At 32.9% G+C, this 18,288-nt stretch overlaps 1 protein-coding gene across 2 annotated transcripts in view; it reads left to right on the top strand.

Annotated features, from left to right (window-relative positions):
• The window catches only part of XRCC4 (X-ray repair cross complementing 4), a 342,504-nt gene that overhangs the window by 6,523 nt on the left and 317,693 nt on the right, over positions 1 to 18,288 (top strand). For both annotated transcript variants that reach the window (XM_074328763.1, XM_019746359.2), the window contains exon 2: positions 17,968 to 18,116. In XM_074328763.1, coding sequence (XP_074184864.1) covers positions 17,978 to 18,116 — 139 coding nt within the window. In that variant the 5' untranslated portion in view covers positions 17,968 to 17,977. The remainder of the gene's footprint in view (positions 1 to 17,967; positions 18,117 to 18,288) is intronic.

Below are 18,288 nucleotides of genomic sequence, written 5' to 3'. Positions count from 1 at the left end.
GCCTTAACTCTTTTGCTGCGCTACTTGATTTCAGGTTTTTTTTCAAAATGTGTCAGAAATCCACAAAAAACAAAAAGTTGATATTTTGACTTTTATGCATTTAATAATAACAATTTGAACTGCTTTGTATGTAAATGACATTTTTATGTATAAAAATTTCGGTTATATTCATTACTATATATCCAACTGTTGTGGCAAAAGGGTTGAGGTTGAATTAATAATGATTAATTTGTTAACTTATCAAATACCTTTTATAGTAGTCATTCTGAATTCAAACTCTCCTCTGAATATCATCATCATTGTGGTCTGTAAACCAATCTTTTATAATTTTGCCTAGTCTTTAGAACTAACAAACAAGGAAATATTTAACTATAAATTGTGAAAAGGTTTTAGTGGCTTTCAACCCCAGCAATGGGGTTAAAAATGATGACTAGGATTGAAATTAGGTAATCAAAAACAAACATTATTTGGAGGACACTCTGAATTTGTGCTTGATTTCTTTGAGTTTTACTCACCCTGCAGAAGTGAGCAAAATGATGAAATGAGCAAGGAGCTTAATCTGGTCTTCGTGTGAGAGGATGCTTTTAGCTTTCTTGTGGTTTTATCTGAACAGTTAATGAGACTCTTATTGAATAAAGAAAGACCTTGCTTAGCTGGAACAGAAACAAGTGGCTGCTAGGAAATGAGATGCAGCCATTGTTGAAGAGACTCATCAAAGTCCTGACAGTATAAATATTGACACGCTGAGATATGTCAATATTTACCAAGAATTTGGAAGTTGCCAAGTTCCTGTTTAAGAAATATGACCCTAGCACTGAACGCAGTATATCAATAAATAAGGAACATGTCCAAATGAACAGCTGCTCAGAGAAAATAGGATAACATCTGTCTAAATGTAGGATCACTCAAAAAGTTAAATTTAAAAAATTTATTGATGCTTGTTTGCTAATTTGTAGGTAGATGCTTATACAACATAGTATACTGATATATTCCATATGTAGGTTTAACTTAAGTGTTTTTTTAAAATGAAAGCATGGTTGTAATTTATAACTTTGTAAATTAGTTGTGCTATGATACTCGTATAAATTGAATTAAAAAAAAACTCTTGTCCTAATATTATGTTTAGGACCCAACCTCTTTGTTTTAAACTTTATTCTTAAAGAAATTGGCTCAAGTCATGCCTTAGATTTTACTTTCAGGAATTACAAGTTTGTGCTCTGAGAATTTAGCAATAGAGAAAACATAAGAATTTTCTGGAGTTTAAATGTGGTGAGGAAATCTGACAGCTTTGTCTTAGAAGAAAATCCATGCCGTAAAGAGTGAGTGAAGTCTATATGTTTGTTTGAAAATGACACATCACCACTGTTAATTCCCATATGAATATCACTGTAATATAACAGAGCATTTGATGCAAAGTAGAATGACATTTGAAGCTTTTATATCAAGTCATTGGAACCATACAATCTTACATTTGTGTTGTAGACTTCTAGGAGAAGGTTAAACTTTACATTTTTTAAATGATAGTCCTAAAACAGTCCTAGAAGTTCATAAACCATGGATATCGGGACTGCTCCTCTCATTGTTTCTCTTTTCTGATAGCAGAGATCGATGTTTTTATTTAGTTATCTAATCATAAAGTTATGTTTATACTGTGAAGAATGGATGCAAAGTACAATTGAGGTCATATATTCTGTCAGAAGCTATATTTGTTTCTATAAATACTTTGAAAAACATAAAAAAAAACCAAATTTACTTAGAGATTCGTAAAAAGTTTTTAACCTATTTTCAGTCTGTTAACAATGGGAGAGAAAGAAACACAGTTTTAAATTTTAAATTGATTGATCTCTCTATTAGAGAGAATTTGCCAATATTTTGAGATAAGATGTTGAGTTTTAAGGAGAAAACATTAGACTTCTTAATTAGTGATTTTTAAAACTTGGAAAACAGTTTTTGCCATTTAACTAGGATTTGAACCTTTATTTTGAATAGACATACCGTGATTTTTTTTTCTAGAATTATTGGAGCCTTATGCAAAATATTCACCAGTTGTGTTCTTGAACCACCTGTTTGTTACCAGTTATTTATTATGGAGTGATAAGAAAGTTGCCCAGTATTTTCAAAATGTCATGTGTTTTAGAGTTGACGAGAGTATAAGCATATTAAGTTGAAAATGTAAAACTTCCTGTTTGGTGATGAATATTATGAGTTTAATACAGTGTTTCCCAAAGTGTGTGGTATACGTACCACTGACTGAATATACACATTGCTTATTTACAACTGTTTTGCAGGTACTATTAGACAATTGAGGTTCAGAGAATGAAATGATTTGCTGACGTCCACACAAGCAGTGAATGAGAGGGAGGATCCATCCGGAAGTCTGTATGAATCCAAAGCTTGACACACGTAGCTGAAGCAAAAGGGGATTTCTTGGCCTCACACCTAAAACATCAATGGTTAGATCTAGATTCTGATGCTGTTGGGTCAGTTCTGAGCTGCTGCCCACCCCTCAGTTCCACTTTTTGCTATGCTGGTTTCGTTGTCTACAGCTCCAGTTTCAGTGTCATAACACCACATTATGTAGAGAAGAATCTATATCCTTTATTAAGCAAATAAAAGTCTTGGAATTAAACCTCACTGGTCTGAGTTGTCGTAACTTGAATCATGTGCTCATCTCTGAGTCAGTCACTAGAGATGAGAATGTAATGTTAGGTTAGCCAGGTATGTGTTCTACTCCTGGAATGTGGGACCATTTTGCTTTCCCAAAGCCTGTGGACTTAGAATAGCAGAGGTGGGGTCACTCAGAGTTTTGTTGCTTCAAGCAGGGGGAATCTGTATTGGGTAGCAAAAAATCAACAAATTCTCTCTAAATATTGGATGAATGAACACCTTTAGCCTGAATTGCAGTGGGACATAGATCATAACATTGATGGTATTCTTTTACCAATATTTAGTGATAGTAGCTAACAAGGCTATATACTTCAGTTGGGAACCTGTTTTTTAAGGATCTGAGAAGGAAAGTATAAGCAAGAGTTACTCAAATTAGGACAGATTAAATTAATTCAGCCATTTAAGTTAGCGTCACATATTGATTATGTGCCAGGAACTAAAATAGATATTTGATTCACGTTGGTTAGAGAAAACAATCCATGATGTTATGGTTCTAATGATATGGTACAGAATGGGAAATTTTGTAATATACTATTACTTCTGGTTTTTTTATTGTGCATATTACATGGAATCATATGAATATATATATGAAGTGGCTCATATATTGAATATTTTGTTATATTTTTACACATTTTGGCCCTAAGAATAAGTTAGTAATGCTTAACCAATAAATATTGAAATACTTTCAGATGTTTTTGATTATCAGCTTTTCAGTTGATTATTAAAAATGTTTTTTATCTTTAGTATCTTTTGATTCAGTGTAACACTACAAAATTCACCCGTGCATTATGCACCAGTTTTCCTGGTGTAATGCTTATCAAATAAGAGTGTTTACCAAAGAGCCAATACTAAGCCTGAGTGTTCTTTAGACAGACTCCTAAGTATTAAATTATATTAAATTTAAATATTAAATTTGAAGTATTAAATTATATATTTAAGAATAAATTTCTAATAGATGACTTTTTCTCTTTTTAAAAAGGTGCCTTATAACAAATATAATCGGGATGAATTTCAAATAATATCTTTTTGAAAACTTTTCCTTTATACATTTTATTATGGACAATTTCAAACATATAAAAGTAGAGAAAATAATGATTCCCGTGTACCCTAACACAATAAATATCAATTTATACCCATCTCATTTCATTTATATCCTACTCAAATTTTACTCTTCTTTTCTCAATTATCATTTTTCTTTTTTTAAATTGAAGTAAAATTGCTATATAATATTATGTAAGTTTCAGTTGTGCAACATTATAAGTTGAAATCTTGGACATTACAAAGTGATCACTAAAAATTTAGATACCATCCAACACCATAAATTTACTCTCTTTCATCTATTTCACTTACCCGCCTACCCAGCCTCCTTTCCCTCTTGTAACCACGAATCTGTTCTCTGTATCTATGAGTTTGTTTTTATTTTTTATGTTTCACGTATGAGTGAAATCATATGGTATTTTCTTTCTGTGTTTGACTTATTTAACTTAGCATAATACTCTCAAGATCCATTCATGTCGCAAATGGCAAGATTTCATTCTTTTTTATAGGATAGTAGTATACCATTGTGTATGTGTATATGTTTATATACTTGTATGTATCACATCTCCTACTCACCTATCAGTGCACACTTAGGCTGTTTCCATATCTTGGCTATTGTAAATAAAACTCCAATGAACATAGGGATGCATATGTCTTTTCAAATTAGTGTTTTTATATTCATAGGGTAAATACACAGAAGTGGAATAGATGGATCATTCTGTTCTTAAATTTTTGAGGAATCTGCATACTCTTTTCCATAGTGGCTTCACCAACTTACATTCCCACCAGAAGTGTATGAAGTTTCCCTTTGCTTTACATTCTCTCTAACACTTGCTATGTCTTGTCTTTTTGATAATAGCCATTCTAACAGATGTATTTCATTGTGGTTTTGATTTGCATTTATCTAATAATTAATGATGTCGAACATCTTTTCATGTACTTGTTGGCCATTTGTATGTCTTTGGAAAAATGTCTATTCAGATCCTCTGCCCATTTTTTAATCACATTCTGTGTGTTTTTGTTGTTGAGTTGTATGAGTATTTTATGTATTTTGGATATTAACATCGTATCAGATATTTGACTTACAAATATTTTTCCTATTCAGTAGGTTGATTTTTCATTTTGATGATGTTTTCTTCACTGTGCAGAAGCTAATTAATCTGATGTAGTCCCATTTATTTATGTTTGCTTTTGTTTCCCTTGCCTTTGGAGTCAGATTCACAAAAACATCACTAAGACTCATGTCAAGGAGCTTATCACCTTTGTTTTCTTTTAGGGATTTTATGATTTCAGGTCTTACATTCAAGTCTTTAATCCATTTTGAGTTAATTTTTGTGTATGATAAAAGATAGTGGTCTAGTTTTATTGTTTTTACATGTGACTGCCCAGTTTTCCCAGCACCATTTGTTGAAGAGGCTCTTCTTTCTCCATTCTTGATTCCTGTGCCATAACTGAATTGTTCATATATGTATGGATTTATTTCTGGGCTCTCAATTCTGCTCCATTGGTCAGTGTGTCTGTTTTTATGCTAATACCATGTTATTTTGATTACTATAGATTTGTAGTTTGAAAAAGGGGAGCATAATTCCTCTAGTTTTGTTTTTCTCAAGATTACTTTGGTTATTGGGGACGTTTGTGGTTTCATACCAGGTTTAGACTTATTTGTTCTAGTTCTGTCAAAAATGCCATTGGAATTTTGATAGGGATTGCATTGAATCTGTAGATTGCTTTGGGTAGTATGGACATTTTAATAATTTAAATTCTTCCAATACATGAACATGGAATCTTTCCATTTATTTGCATCTTCTTCAGTTTCTTTCATTAGTGTCTTACAGTTTTCAGTGTACATGTCTTTTACCTCCTTGGTTAAATTTCTACCTACGTATTTTATTCTTTTTCATGTAGTAGTAAATGGGATTTTCTTAATTTCTCTTTCTGATAGAACCTATCAGTGACGTTAAGTGAGGACTTACTGTAAAGTGTTTTCCTACTTTCAGTGAGCCATTCTAGCAAGTTATCAAATCTGAGAAGGTGGTCGTGGAACCACCTTTTGTTACTTGTTTTCTGGCTGTTTTTGTAGTTTCTCCCTGATCCTTTCTTCTTTTCTTTCTCTCGTTTCTGTGGTTTCATGGCTTTTATTAGATTATTTTTAGATCATTTTATCTTTTTTTATTATTTAGTATTTTTGATTTGTGATTATCATGAGTTTCATATATAACATTTTATGCATATAAGTCTCTTTTAAGTTGATAGCCACTTAAATTTGAATACATTCCATATATTTACATTTTTACTGCTCCCTTATGTATTATATGTTAAATGTCACATTTTACATCTTTTTATTTTATGCATTCCTGAACTAATTGTTTAGTTAATTTTGCTAATTTTGTCTTTTAACATTCATACTTGTCTTTCTAGCTAACTAGTGATTCACTAGCATTACTATATATACCTTTTCCAGTGAGATTTTTACTTTTTTTTGTTGTAGTTGTTATTTCTTTATTTCTTTTTCTTTTTTTGCTAGTTAAATGGCAGAGCCAGACTTTTATCCCATGTTTATTTTTTATTTATTTATTTATTATTAGTTTCAAGTGTACAAAACAATGTAATAGTTAGACATTTATACCCCTCACAAAGTGATAACCCCCTCCCCCAATCTACTACCCCTCTGACATTGCACACACTTGTTACGTTTCTACTGTCTCTATTCCTTATGCTGTGATCCACTTCCTGTGACCATATATATATATATATATATATATATATATATATATATATATATACACACAATTATAGTTGATATTCATTATTATTTAGCTTCAGCTTCAGGTGTACACTGCAGTGGTCAGGCATCTACATCGTCCCTGAAGTGGTCTCCTTAATAAGACAATTGTCCATCGGATATCCTGTAAAATCTTTACATCATTGATTATATTCCCCAAATTGTCTTTCGTATCCCTGTGGCAATCTGTCGTTACCGATTATGCTTTCTAATCCCTTCATCTTCTCCATCATGCCCTTCCATGTAGCAACCCTCAGTTTTTCCTCTGTATCTCTGAGACTGTTTCTGAATAGTTTGTTCATTTATTCTATTCTTTAGATTCCACATATAAGTGAGATCATATGGTATTTTCTTTGACTTATTTCACTTAACATAATGTTCTCTAGATCCATCCATATCGTTGCTAATGGTAAGACGTCATTCTTCTTTATAGCCGAGTAATACTCCCTTGTATAAATGTACCACAGTTTCTTAATCCAGTCATCTACCGATGGGCTTTTCAGTTGTTTGCATGTCTTGGGTATTATGAATAGTGCTGCAATAAATATAGGGCTGCATATATTTTTTTGAATTAGTGTTTTGTATTTCTCTGGATAGATACCTAGGAATGGAATTGCTGGGTCATAAGGTAATTCCATTTCCAGTTTTTTGAGACACCACCATACTGTTTTCCATAGTGGCTGCACCAATCTGCAATCCCACCAACAGTGCACGAGGGATGTTGTTATTTCTTACTGTCTTTTTTTTGCAGCTTAAATAAGTCTGTTTAACATTTCTTGTAAGGCCGGTTTCCTTTAGCTTTTGCTTAGATGGAGAACTCTTAATCTCTCCTTCAAATTTGAATAATTTTGCCAGGGAGAGAATTCTTGGTTGGAAGTTTTTTCTTTTCAGCACATGAATATGTTATGCCACTCCCTTCTGGCCTGCAACGTTTCTGTGGGAAAATCTGCTGTTAGTCTTATGGGGTTTCCCTTGTTTGTAACAAGTTGTTTTTCTCTTGATGCTTTTAAGATTCTCAATTTACCTTTTTTATCATTATAATTATAATGTCTTGGTGTGTATCTCTTTGGGTTCTTCTTATTTGGAACTCTCTGGGCTTCCAGGACCTGAATGTCTACTTCCCCAGATTAGGGAGGTTTTCAGTTTTTAGTTCTTAAATAAGTTTTCAGGCCGCTTCTCTTCATTTTCTGGGATCCCTATAATGTAAATGTTATCCCACTTGATGTTGTCACAAAGGTCCCTTAAGGTATCTTCACTTAAAAAATGTTTTTTTCCTTTTTGTTGCTCTTCTGTTTTGAATCATTTTTATAATTTTGATCTTTGTTGAAGATATCACTATGTTTATTCATTCTTCTCCTGAATTTGATGAGCCACTTTATGACCATTACTTCTAACTCTTTATCAGGTAGATTGCTTATCTTCATTTCATTAAGGTCTTTTTCTGAAATCTTGTCTTGTTTTGTTTGGAACATATTTCTATATCTCCTCATTTTGTCTGGCTCTCTGTTTATTTCTATGTATTATCTATCTCTCGCAGTGTTGAAGGAGTGGCCTTGTGCCATAAGTGTCTCATTGGGTCCAGAAGCACATCCCCCCTGGCTGTCAGAGCCAGGTGCACAAAGTGCGTCCCCTGTGTGGGCTGTGCGTCTCCCTGTTGTGGCAGGGCCGAAGCTGCAGCACAGGGTGGGCAGGACTCTCACCTGGCCCTGCTGCTACATGAGACGTGGATGGGTTTTCTAAATTATTTTTAAGCAAATCTTAGATATCATATCATTTCATGTAAATATTCTTTAAAATTCTTACATTTCATTAAAATAAATATTCTTACATTTCATGTAAATATATCTTTAAAAAGTAAGGACACTTTGGAAGACATAACCACAATTCTATTAACATACCCCAAAATTTAACAATAATTCCCTAATATCAGATACATAATATGTCTAGAAATTTCTCGAATTCATAAATTTTAATACTTTTTGTTGGTTGAGTCAGGAGTTAAATATGGTATATAAATTGTGGTTCTTTGTGTGTTGAAATGCTGGGTAGTTTTTTCACAGACTGAGTGTGGATATTTTAAGAGAAGGAACAGCAAAGGACAATAGCATTGGTGGCTTCAGAACTCCTCTTACTTATCTTTGAATGCTCAGAACTCAGTTGCCCCAGAAAGCTTCCCATGCCTCTAGATTCCCTTGTTACCTTTTACTACCTCATTATGGCTTTTACCACCATATTTTGTAATGTGTTTATTTGACTAACTCTCCATGAGAATATAATGTTCTGAAGTCAGGGGATCGGTCTATTCTATTCCCAACACCTAACATAGTAACTGGCATCTGGCAGGATCTAAATAAATGTGTATGCTTGACTTGCCATATTTTAAAACTTACTGTGTTTTTTGAGAGGCTATCTGGGTTGCTTTATCCAGTGACATTAGAAAGCACCAGATTTGTCAGGTAAAGATTCCCTATTCCAAGGGTCTGGGGAAAAGGGAATTGGTTTCAGATGTAGTAGATGTTATACATGCACAGTGTTAAATGATGAACAAAGGGTGTTTTGTTTGGCACATTGTTGGGGTGTTTTCCAACAGCAATAACCAATTCTCCAATTCTCCAATGCCAACTGGTGTCCCACAATTCAATTCAATTTTTAAACTGTCTACCTGGGGTTAACCTGTTCCACAATTTAAAGGGCTCAGTCCCACAAGACTGCTGTCACTTCAGATGGCAGTCACTAGTACTGGGCCACATGTACTTCTGACCTCCTATAAATCAGGGGTCCTGTGACCACCTTTTCAGGTTTGATAACTTGCTAGAATGGCTCACAGAACTCAGGAAAACATTTTACAGTAAGTCCTCGCTTAGCATCATTGTTAGGTTCTAGGACTTTAAGTAAAACAACATATAATGAAACCATTTATATTATATGCTAATTGATATAAAAAGAATTAAGTTCCAATAGCATCTCATGACAATGAATGACATGACAATGAATGGAACAACATTATTTGAGGACCTGCTGTACTTATATTTACCAGCTTAGTATAAAGAACATAACTGAGGAACAACCAAATGGAAGATACTCATAGGCAGGGTATGTGAGGTTCATGGCACAGGGCTTCCATGCCCTCAGTGCCATGCCACACTGCCAGTACATCGATGTGTTCCCCAACCCAGAAGCCCCCAAATCTCTTTGTTTCAGAGTTTTTATAGAGCTCAATCTCCAGCTCCATCTTCCTTTTTGGAGGTGGGGTGGGTGAGGCTCAAAGTGCCAACCCTTTAATCACTTGGCCTTTCTGATGATCAACCCCATCCTGAGGCTACTTAGTGACCTGACCCTGTCACCTCATTAGCATAAGCACTAGGACTAGTATTGAAAGTGACTCATAAATAACAAAGACAGTCCTATCACTTAGAAAATTCCAAAGGTTTTATGGGCTCTGCTGGGGGTCAAAGACCAAATATATCTCTTATTATACCACATATACCCAGTGTTTTAAAAAAAATAACCAGCTTTTAAAAGTCAGGTGATTTCTGTATAAAAATAGGGATTTGTAGGTTTCTTGAATAATTATCCATCCTAACAACTTGCACTGAGTAGTGGTTGCCACCTTTATATGATCACTTTTAGTTTCCTGTTTGCCACAGTCCCCATTCCTAATGCAACAAATGTATAGTAGACCCTCCTCCCCCCTTATCCAAGGTTTTGCATTCTGTGGTTTCAGTTATCTGTGGTCAATTGAGGTCCAAAAATATTAAGTGAACAATTCCAGATATTGAGAGATAGAGAGAGAGAGTGAAATCTCATTCACATATTATAGTATTTTGTTATAATTGTTCTGTTTTATTATTTATTGTTGTTAATCTTTTATCATGCCTATTTATAAATTAATCTTTATCATAGGTATATCTGTATAGGAAAAATTTTAGTAAATATAAGGTTTGGTACTCTCTGTGGTTATAGGAATCCACTGGGAGGGGGGGCTCCCCCATAGGTAGGAGGGAACTAATGTACGTGGGTTTACACCTGACCTGTGTAGCCCTTAAGACTTATACTTTTGCTAAAAAGTAGTAGGTTGGTGCAAAAGTAATTGCAGTTTAAAAGGTTAAAAATAATTGCAAAAACCATAATTACTTTTGCACCAACCTAATACAAGGCTTGATTTAAACTTTAGCAGGAACAAAATTTCAGTTCAGTTTGAGACTGCATCACCCAAGAGGAATTGAATCTTTGCTTTTATCTTGGAAACTCCTTCCAATCGAGTTGTCCAAAATATATTCAGAGATGTAGTTGAAAGTGACTTAGATTGAGAAATTGCTGCATGGGAAGTATGTAATAATTATTCATCCAGTTAGGAATGTAATTCTCATGTGCTATTTATAACTTACTACTATTTGAACCATATGAACTTGCCATTCTTTGTGGATTAAAAATTGTTAAATATTGGCAATTTCATGTGTTCCCTAAATATTTTTATATGGCTGAATTAGGTAATTTCACCAGTTGAGGATATGTTAGAGGATTTTGTGCTTTTTTTCCCCCAAGATTAACTCTTTATTTGTACCCCAATCTTATCATTCATCTCCTTACTTGCCATTAGAAAATAGGGAGATAAATGGGTACAGTTATAAATAAATGTGGATTTGTGAATGGGAAAAAGCACAGGGCAAGTCTTGTTGCTTTTCCATACAAGTGCCTTTAATAACATTTCAGTTCAGAGCAGCACATTTTTCAAGTAGAAAGGGCTGTATATAAGCTTAGCTGATGGTGTTTCATAGGAACACCCTCACTCTTCTGAAATCAAAATATAGTAGAGGTGTCAACATTTTGAGGCTTAAGTCATAATTACTAAATTCCTAATGAAAAAAGACTTTTGCTTAGTAATGCTATATTTCAGGTACTATGTTATTTCTTTAGTTCTGTTAATTGTCTTTCTCACATGAAACTTTGTGTTTAGAATGAAGTGTTCTTGTGAAAGTTTAGAAAGTTTCCAAATTGGTCAGTATACTTTCTTTCATCTGCTGATGTTAGTTGTAATCAAGAATGTCCTTTTCTTAAATATAAAGGAAGTCATGGTCTTGGAATATTGGGTCCAATTTTAAGGGCATTTTGGGAACCTAGGTGTTAGACATTATGTGTGAAATTTATTCAGACCATTTTATTGTTTTTAAATACTTCATCCTGTAAGAGAAAAGAAGAGGAAGTGAAATTTAAATGAATCACTGAAACTAATGATTATTAATGGTGTTTGTAAAAGATAAGCAGAGGAAAAGAGTAGTAATATGATACTTCAAATGGCAGCAGCTGGCATTCCACAGTCATAAGGGATAATTGAGCATGGACTATGACCATGGCAAAGAAACCTTATTTTTTAAGACTTATTTTATATTTCTAGTGCTTTATTTCTGAAGCATCAGATTGTTAATTTAATGTCTTCCTTGAACATCAGCTGTATTTTACAAGTTTTTGAATAAGATTATGCCCACAGTCTTAACTGTATTTTACTCAGGGTAACTAACCATTCCTAGTTTGCCTGCGTTGGAAGGTTTCCTAGAACATGGGACTTTCAGTGTTAAAACCAGGAAAATCTCAGTCGAACCTTTCATTTTCAAAATTAGTCGAATGGAGACAATGCTAACAGGATTAGAAGGTATTGAATAGTCCTGTAAATTCTTTACCATTAAAATTTAGAAAATTCTAACTTGAAAACATTATTTCAGGAAAACACTTCTTTTATAGAATGTAAGCTTGATATTTTTGTTTTAATTGCTTTGGAAATGTAAAGGTTAAATTACTTTTGTGCATTATTCAAAAATAAAAAAATAAAAACCCGTTATTGACCCTATGGTTAGGTAGATAACAACAACCAGTAATGTGACATGCTATTAATAATGAAAATGCTAGGAATAAGTTAGTTAAAAAAAAGTTGCAGTGTGGGAATCCTGATAAGATACACATGAATAGTCAATGCTTTTAAAAATACTAAACAAATATAAAATAGTCTTTTTCATTATACTTAGTTTTCCTGTATTGTTGTGTGATATTTTCTAAACAAAAATAAATAGCTTAGTGGATGTTGCTTAAACTTTTCTTTTTTCTTGCAATTATATATGGTCCTAATCTTGAGTTTTTATAATGTGATAGAACTTTTAAAAAATTTATCACCACACTTTTGGTTTACAACTTACATTTTCTTTTTCTTTCTTTTTTGTAATATTAGGTCAAACAAAATAATGTGATTAAGAATCTAATTACAGACTATTAACAGCATGTGCTGTGTGCTAATCTTTATTCTGAACTCACTTTGGGTATCAGCCTACTTTTCTCAACAAGGGGGCACTTAAGTTAATTGCTTCATTAGAAACATGCATTTAGCCCTTTATGATCTGTAAGTACAACTCCTTGGCATAGCTGAGAAGTTTGAACACCTGCAGCCCAAGCAGCTTGAAAAGAAGCCACAACTTACAATAAAGGAAAATGAAAGAAGCTCAAGTTCAAAATGGTGTTATCAATGATACAGTGTTGTCACTAACTTGAGCTGACCTAAGAGAGTTGGCTTCTGTACTGCTCCTTATCAGCATCCAAAAGGGCATACAAAATTCTTTGTAAACTAATTTAAAAAGTGTCTTGTTTATTCAGAGGCAACTGTGAATGGTATTTGTTCAGAGTGTAGATCACATCAATTGCATACCAGCCAACAACTTATTTCTCTTCTGAAAGAGAAGCCAAGTATCAAAGACACAAAGTACTAAAGATAAGCTTCTCAATTCTCAACTGTTCTAAGCCTCAATAAAGCTACTGATGTACAAATTGGGGTGGGACCCAACTGTTTCCACCTGCAGGCTTGTCTTAGATCCTTGGCTCTGGCTAGGAGAGGTGCTGATACTAGGCCCGACCTTTAGTGCCCTTAGAAAACAAAACCAGGGCTTTCTTATGGCCCTAATCAATCAGTCCCTCTGAAGAGGCTTCCACCCACTTTCTTCAAGTAGTCTTAGGGCAAAAAAACAAAAACAAAAAACGATGGCTGACTATTTCCATTTGCAAGGCTGGGGAAAGCAAAGAGGTTGTTGATTTGTTCTTACTGAATCTTAAAAAAAATACCAAGTCATCCTTTCTTTTCTTTCTGTGGTTGATTCTTAGATATTTTGTACTTGATATTTAATGAGAGTGTGACCTCAGTAAGGAAAATAGTTAAGTACTTTCAAAACTAATTCAAATAGTGTATTATCAGGAAATTAAGACTTAGCTGATATAAAGAAAACATTCCTGAGACTACTTGAGGCACATAATACTTAAAGAAAACTGAATGGTCACATTTGGGCTATTAATATGTGAAATATTTAAACATGGTTCACATGTAGCATCCATAGTTTCAAATCTGAATTTACTAAAATAATAGAATCTTTAAAATAATATAATTTCGTTTTTTGTGCTGAATACCTAGATTTAATCAGAAAATTGGAAAATATTTGAAACGTGAATAATTCAAAGCTGTTGTTAAAACTAATCTGATCCCTAAATATCTTTTTAACATTATTGAGATTAAAGCCCTTTATATAATTGTGAAAGTAGGATTAGTTACTGACAGGAATCTGAAATATCGAATTTTAAACTAATTTATCTCTAGAATTTAAAATTTGTGACTTGTTTAAAATACGGTGAAAAATAGCAGTGAAACCAACTGCCTTTTTAGAGTAGTAAGTCTAAGTGCTGTGTTTTCCTTCACACAGTTACATTAACTGCCAACAATAGCCATGGTTCGTGAGGCACATTTAAGAAGAAATAATCCGTGTATGTGTGTTTGTATATGATTTCTATAGAGGCAAAACATGGCATTCATAAATAGTTTCTATTAACTCTCCTTTCCCCCAGAATCGTGGGTTTTGGACCCATTAGAATTATGTAAGCTTCTAACTATGTGTCTTTTTCAATGACTGGCATAGAAAAACAGTAACACATTTTCCAGTAACTTTTAAATTTAAGGATTACAGAGCATGTGAGTAATTTACTGCATGTTAAGTGTTAAGTGTATTGACTAATCGATCTAAAAGACATATTCACAAACGGAGAAAGCCTTTTAGAATTAAGCACATCTAGGCAAAGAAGACCTCAATGTAGGAAAAAATTTTGATGAAATGAAATATTTAAAAATAATTATTGTTTTAGTGATTATGATGTAGTCAACCATACAAATTTGCATATTTTAAAAATCTGCACATGCTTAATTGATGTGGCTGCAAGTATGATTATTTTATAAGTTGGTGTTTAACTGGGAAGAATAATATCTTCTTGAGTAAACTTTAGGTAGAAATTAGAATTATTGCTAACTTATCCATTTGGTGGTGTCTTGCACTCTTAATTTTAGATAGTTTTCTCTTTCATAATGGAAGTTTCTCTGCTTCCTTGTGCTGTACCATAGTACAGCTCTAGCATTCTATCATTAAGTATCTTTCCTACTCCCAAAAGATAGAAATCTGTAATTAAGTTAGCCTTGTTTTGTGAACAGCTGACAAAGTGAGTTTTTATTTTTATATTTAATTATTAATTGAGAGAAATATGATGCTTCATTTATGTGAACATAATAGTTTTAAATTGAAAAAGCAAACTAAAAGCCCTGATTTAAAAATTTGCTCTTATTAAAAGTTAATCACTTGTCAATGAAATACCAATTAATAATTTACATCTGGATTTTTGGTAGCATATTATGTATATTGGTCATAAAAATTTGAAGCAATTTTACACTCTTCCCCCAAATAAAAGATTAAAGAATATACTTTTAGCTTTTTAAAGGATCATCTAGTAAGAGATTCATGCTATGTCATTAAAGAATAATTTTCTCTAGTTTTTCATCTTTGAAGTTTGTGCTTTGTTCCTGGTTTTGACTTTTTATAATATTTTTTGCTTTGCGTATTTGTAATTTTTAGGTTATTTCTTTAGTTTTGTTTGTTAGCTTCTATAGTTTATGCATCTTTTCATGAAGTGCACATGGTCTAAACATGTTCCAGTATTAGAAAAAATATAGTTATTGCTTTGAACTATTAGGTAGGTGCAAAAGTAATTGTGGTTTAAAAGGTTAAAAATAATTGCAAAAACTGCAATTGCTTTTGCACCAACCTAATAAATCATATGTGTTACACTGCAGTCTAGTAAGTTTGAAATCAATCTGGGCAAGATTCTAGAGTGAATTACTAGAAGAATGGTTTTTGAATTCATAGAAAAAGAACTCCTAATCATTAGAAATGAAAGTGGGTTGCTAAGAAAAAGTCTCAGTCTCAATTTATTTTCTTTTTGTAAAAACAGTATTGCCAAACTGGTAGAGTAGGTAGCTTTTACAAAGGACTCTTGTGAATCGTTGTGATTTCAGTGAAGTAGCAGCAGTATGTCTACTGAGTAGTGATTGATATCTGTGAGATGCTTGTTTCTAATGGCAAGCCACAGAAGTCTACTCTTGAGTTTGTTCTGCTAACATTTTACATAAATTATTTTAATACTTAGAAGAGAGATTTATCCAATTTTTAAATGGCAAGGCTAGGGAGAGATTATAAATGTGTTGGATCACAGTAACAGAATCACAATTCAATGTAACCTTGACAAGCCAAATATAAAATATAAAATTGCATCTCTGCAAAAACAAATAAAATTGAACCTTGTACACATATTTGGTCTCATGACTGATGACGAAGTGCAGTGCAGTCGGGAAAGGATAGTCTGTGATAAATAGTAGCAGATCAATTATATATCCATGTCGAAAAAATGTATCTTGATCCCTTCCTGTCACAATGCACAGAAATCAATACCAGATGAATTGCAGATTTAAATGTGAGAAATAAAATTATAAAGCTTTTAGGTAAGCATAGGAGAGCGTCTTAGTGACCGAAGTGTACACAAAAAGTATAACCATAGCATAAATATTTTGATAAATTGTGACTTCATTAAAATTATGAACTTTTCATCCAAAGATACCATTATGACCGTGAAAAGGTAACTTACAGAGTGGAAGAAGATATTCATAGTAATATACCTGTAAAAAGATTCATATCTAAAATATAAAGAATAAATAAAAAAGAAATAAAGAACAAATTAATAAGACATCAATAAGGAAAAGATTGAACAGGCACTCCACAAAACAGGATATTCAAATGCTCAGTAAATTTATGAAATGGACTCAACATCATTACTCATCAGGGAAATATAATTAAAACCACAATGTCTATCTACATATCTAATACACGTATCTATCAAAAGGGGTAAAATTGAAAAAATGAGAAATGGATGTGGAGCAAACTCTCATATACCAAGTGTAAATTAGTACAAACCTTTTAGAAAGCTTTTGGCTGTATAGTACTAAAACCGAGTATACATACTCGTATATCCTCTGATACAGCAATTTTACTGAGAAGCATATAAACTCAGAGGTATTTTCCCAACAGAAATGCATAGATATTCACTAGAATGTTTATGGCAGCACTATTTGTGATAGTTGAAACCTGGTAAGTATTCATGTACCTATCAATAGTAGAATGGATAAATAAATGGTACTATATGTACATAATATTATAGAATACTATACAACCATGAACACGATTTATAGCTTTAAGAAACAACATGGATAAATTTCTCAAATGTTGAGCAAAAGAAACCAGACAGAAAGTAAAACATGCTGTGAGATTATATTTACATGAAAGTGCAAAAACACTCAAACTCTAATTTATGTTACAAGTGAGGAGGATGTTTATTTGGGGACACAGTGCTCGACAGGGAGGAATTATGAGAATGAGTTCTTGGGTGGTAATGATCTGCTTCTTGATCTAGGTACTGCTTACATGGATTTGTTCAATGTTAAACTAATCAAGTTGTGTTTTTGATATGTGTGTTTTTCCCTGGGTATAATATTTTAATACAAAGTTTTAAAAATGCAAAAAAAAAAAAAAAAAAAACACACACGTTTTTTGGCCCTAGGCTGTGTAGCTCGATATAACACATCTCTATAACAGGGTGTTCCCGTCTCAGTGGGCTGAGTAACTGAGCCTGGGAACTTCTTTCTTGGAGAAGGCATGACTGACTCGGCACTGCCAACTCTTGGGTTCTGAGATTTTCTTTTCTTAATCTTTGTGCTTGCTCTCTTTTTTCATTTCACACAGTCTTTCTCCAGACAGAGAAATTGGCTGTTGAATCTTGTGGAAAATTTACTGTTCGTGTTGTTGAAGACAGTAATTTTTATTCAGCTACATGACTTATGCAAATCATTCGCCATTTATGGACTTCTCCTTTTTTCATCTGTAAAAGCTGTGAATCAGTATTATACAGAACTATGATTTACTAAGCTTGGTAGTTATTTAATTATTATAGGTTCTTTTTTTTTTTTACAAAAAGAACTTATTTTCTTGGTGCTTTGTATAGCTGAGATACCAGTAGGAAAACATCACTATTTCATAGTCACAGTTTCTGGCAAAAATATTAATTTTATTTTTTTATAATAGGTGAATAGAAATGGAGAGAAAAATAAACAGAATCTGTTTTGCTTCTGAACCTGATATAATTCATTTCCTACAAGTCACTTGGGAGAAAACTCTAGGATCCGGTTTTGTTGTTACACTTACTGATGGTCACTCAGCATGGACCGGGACAGGTAATATTAAAAGCGAAATTTCAACAATCTGCTGTTTTTCAGTTCTCCCTGATATTTCAGATTAAAGTGTTTTTTTAAATAGATGTTGGATACAATTAACATGATTTCTTTTACTTATTATTGCTGACTAATTCATATAGATTTGTAATACTTAATGCCATTTTCTATAATT

The sequence above is a fragment of the Rhinolophus sinicus genome, linkage group LG03 (assembly GCF_036562045.2).
Source record: "Rhinolophus sinicus isolate RSC01 linkage group LG03, ASM3656204v1, whole genome shotgun sequence".
NCBI lineage: Eukaryota > Metazoa > Chordata > Mammalia > Chiroptera > Rhinolophidae > Rhinolophus > Rhinolophus sinicus.
Note: the sequence above shows the minus strand (reverse complement) of the source record. Positions and strands in the feature narration are given on the sequence as shown.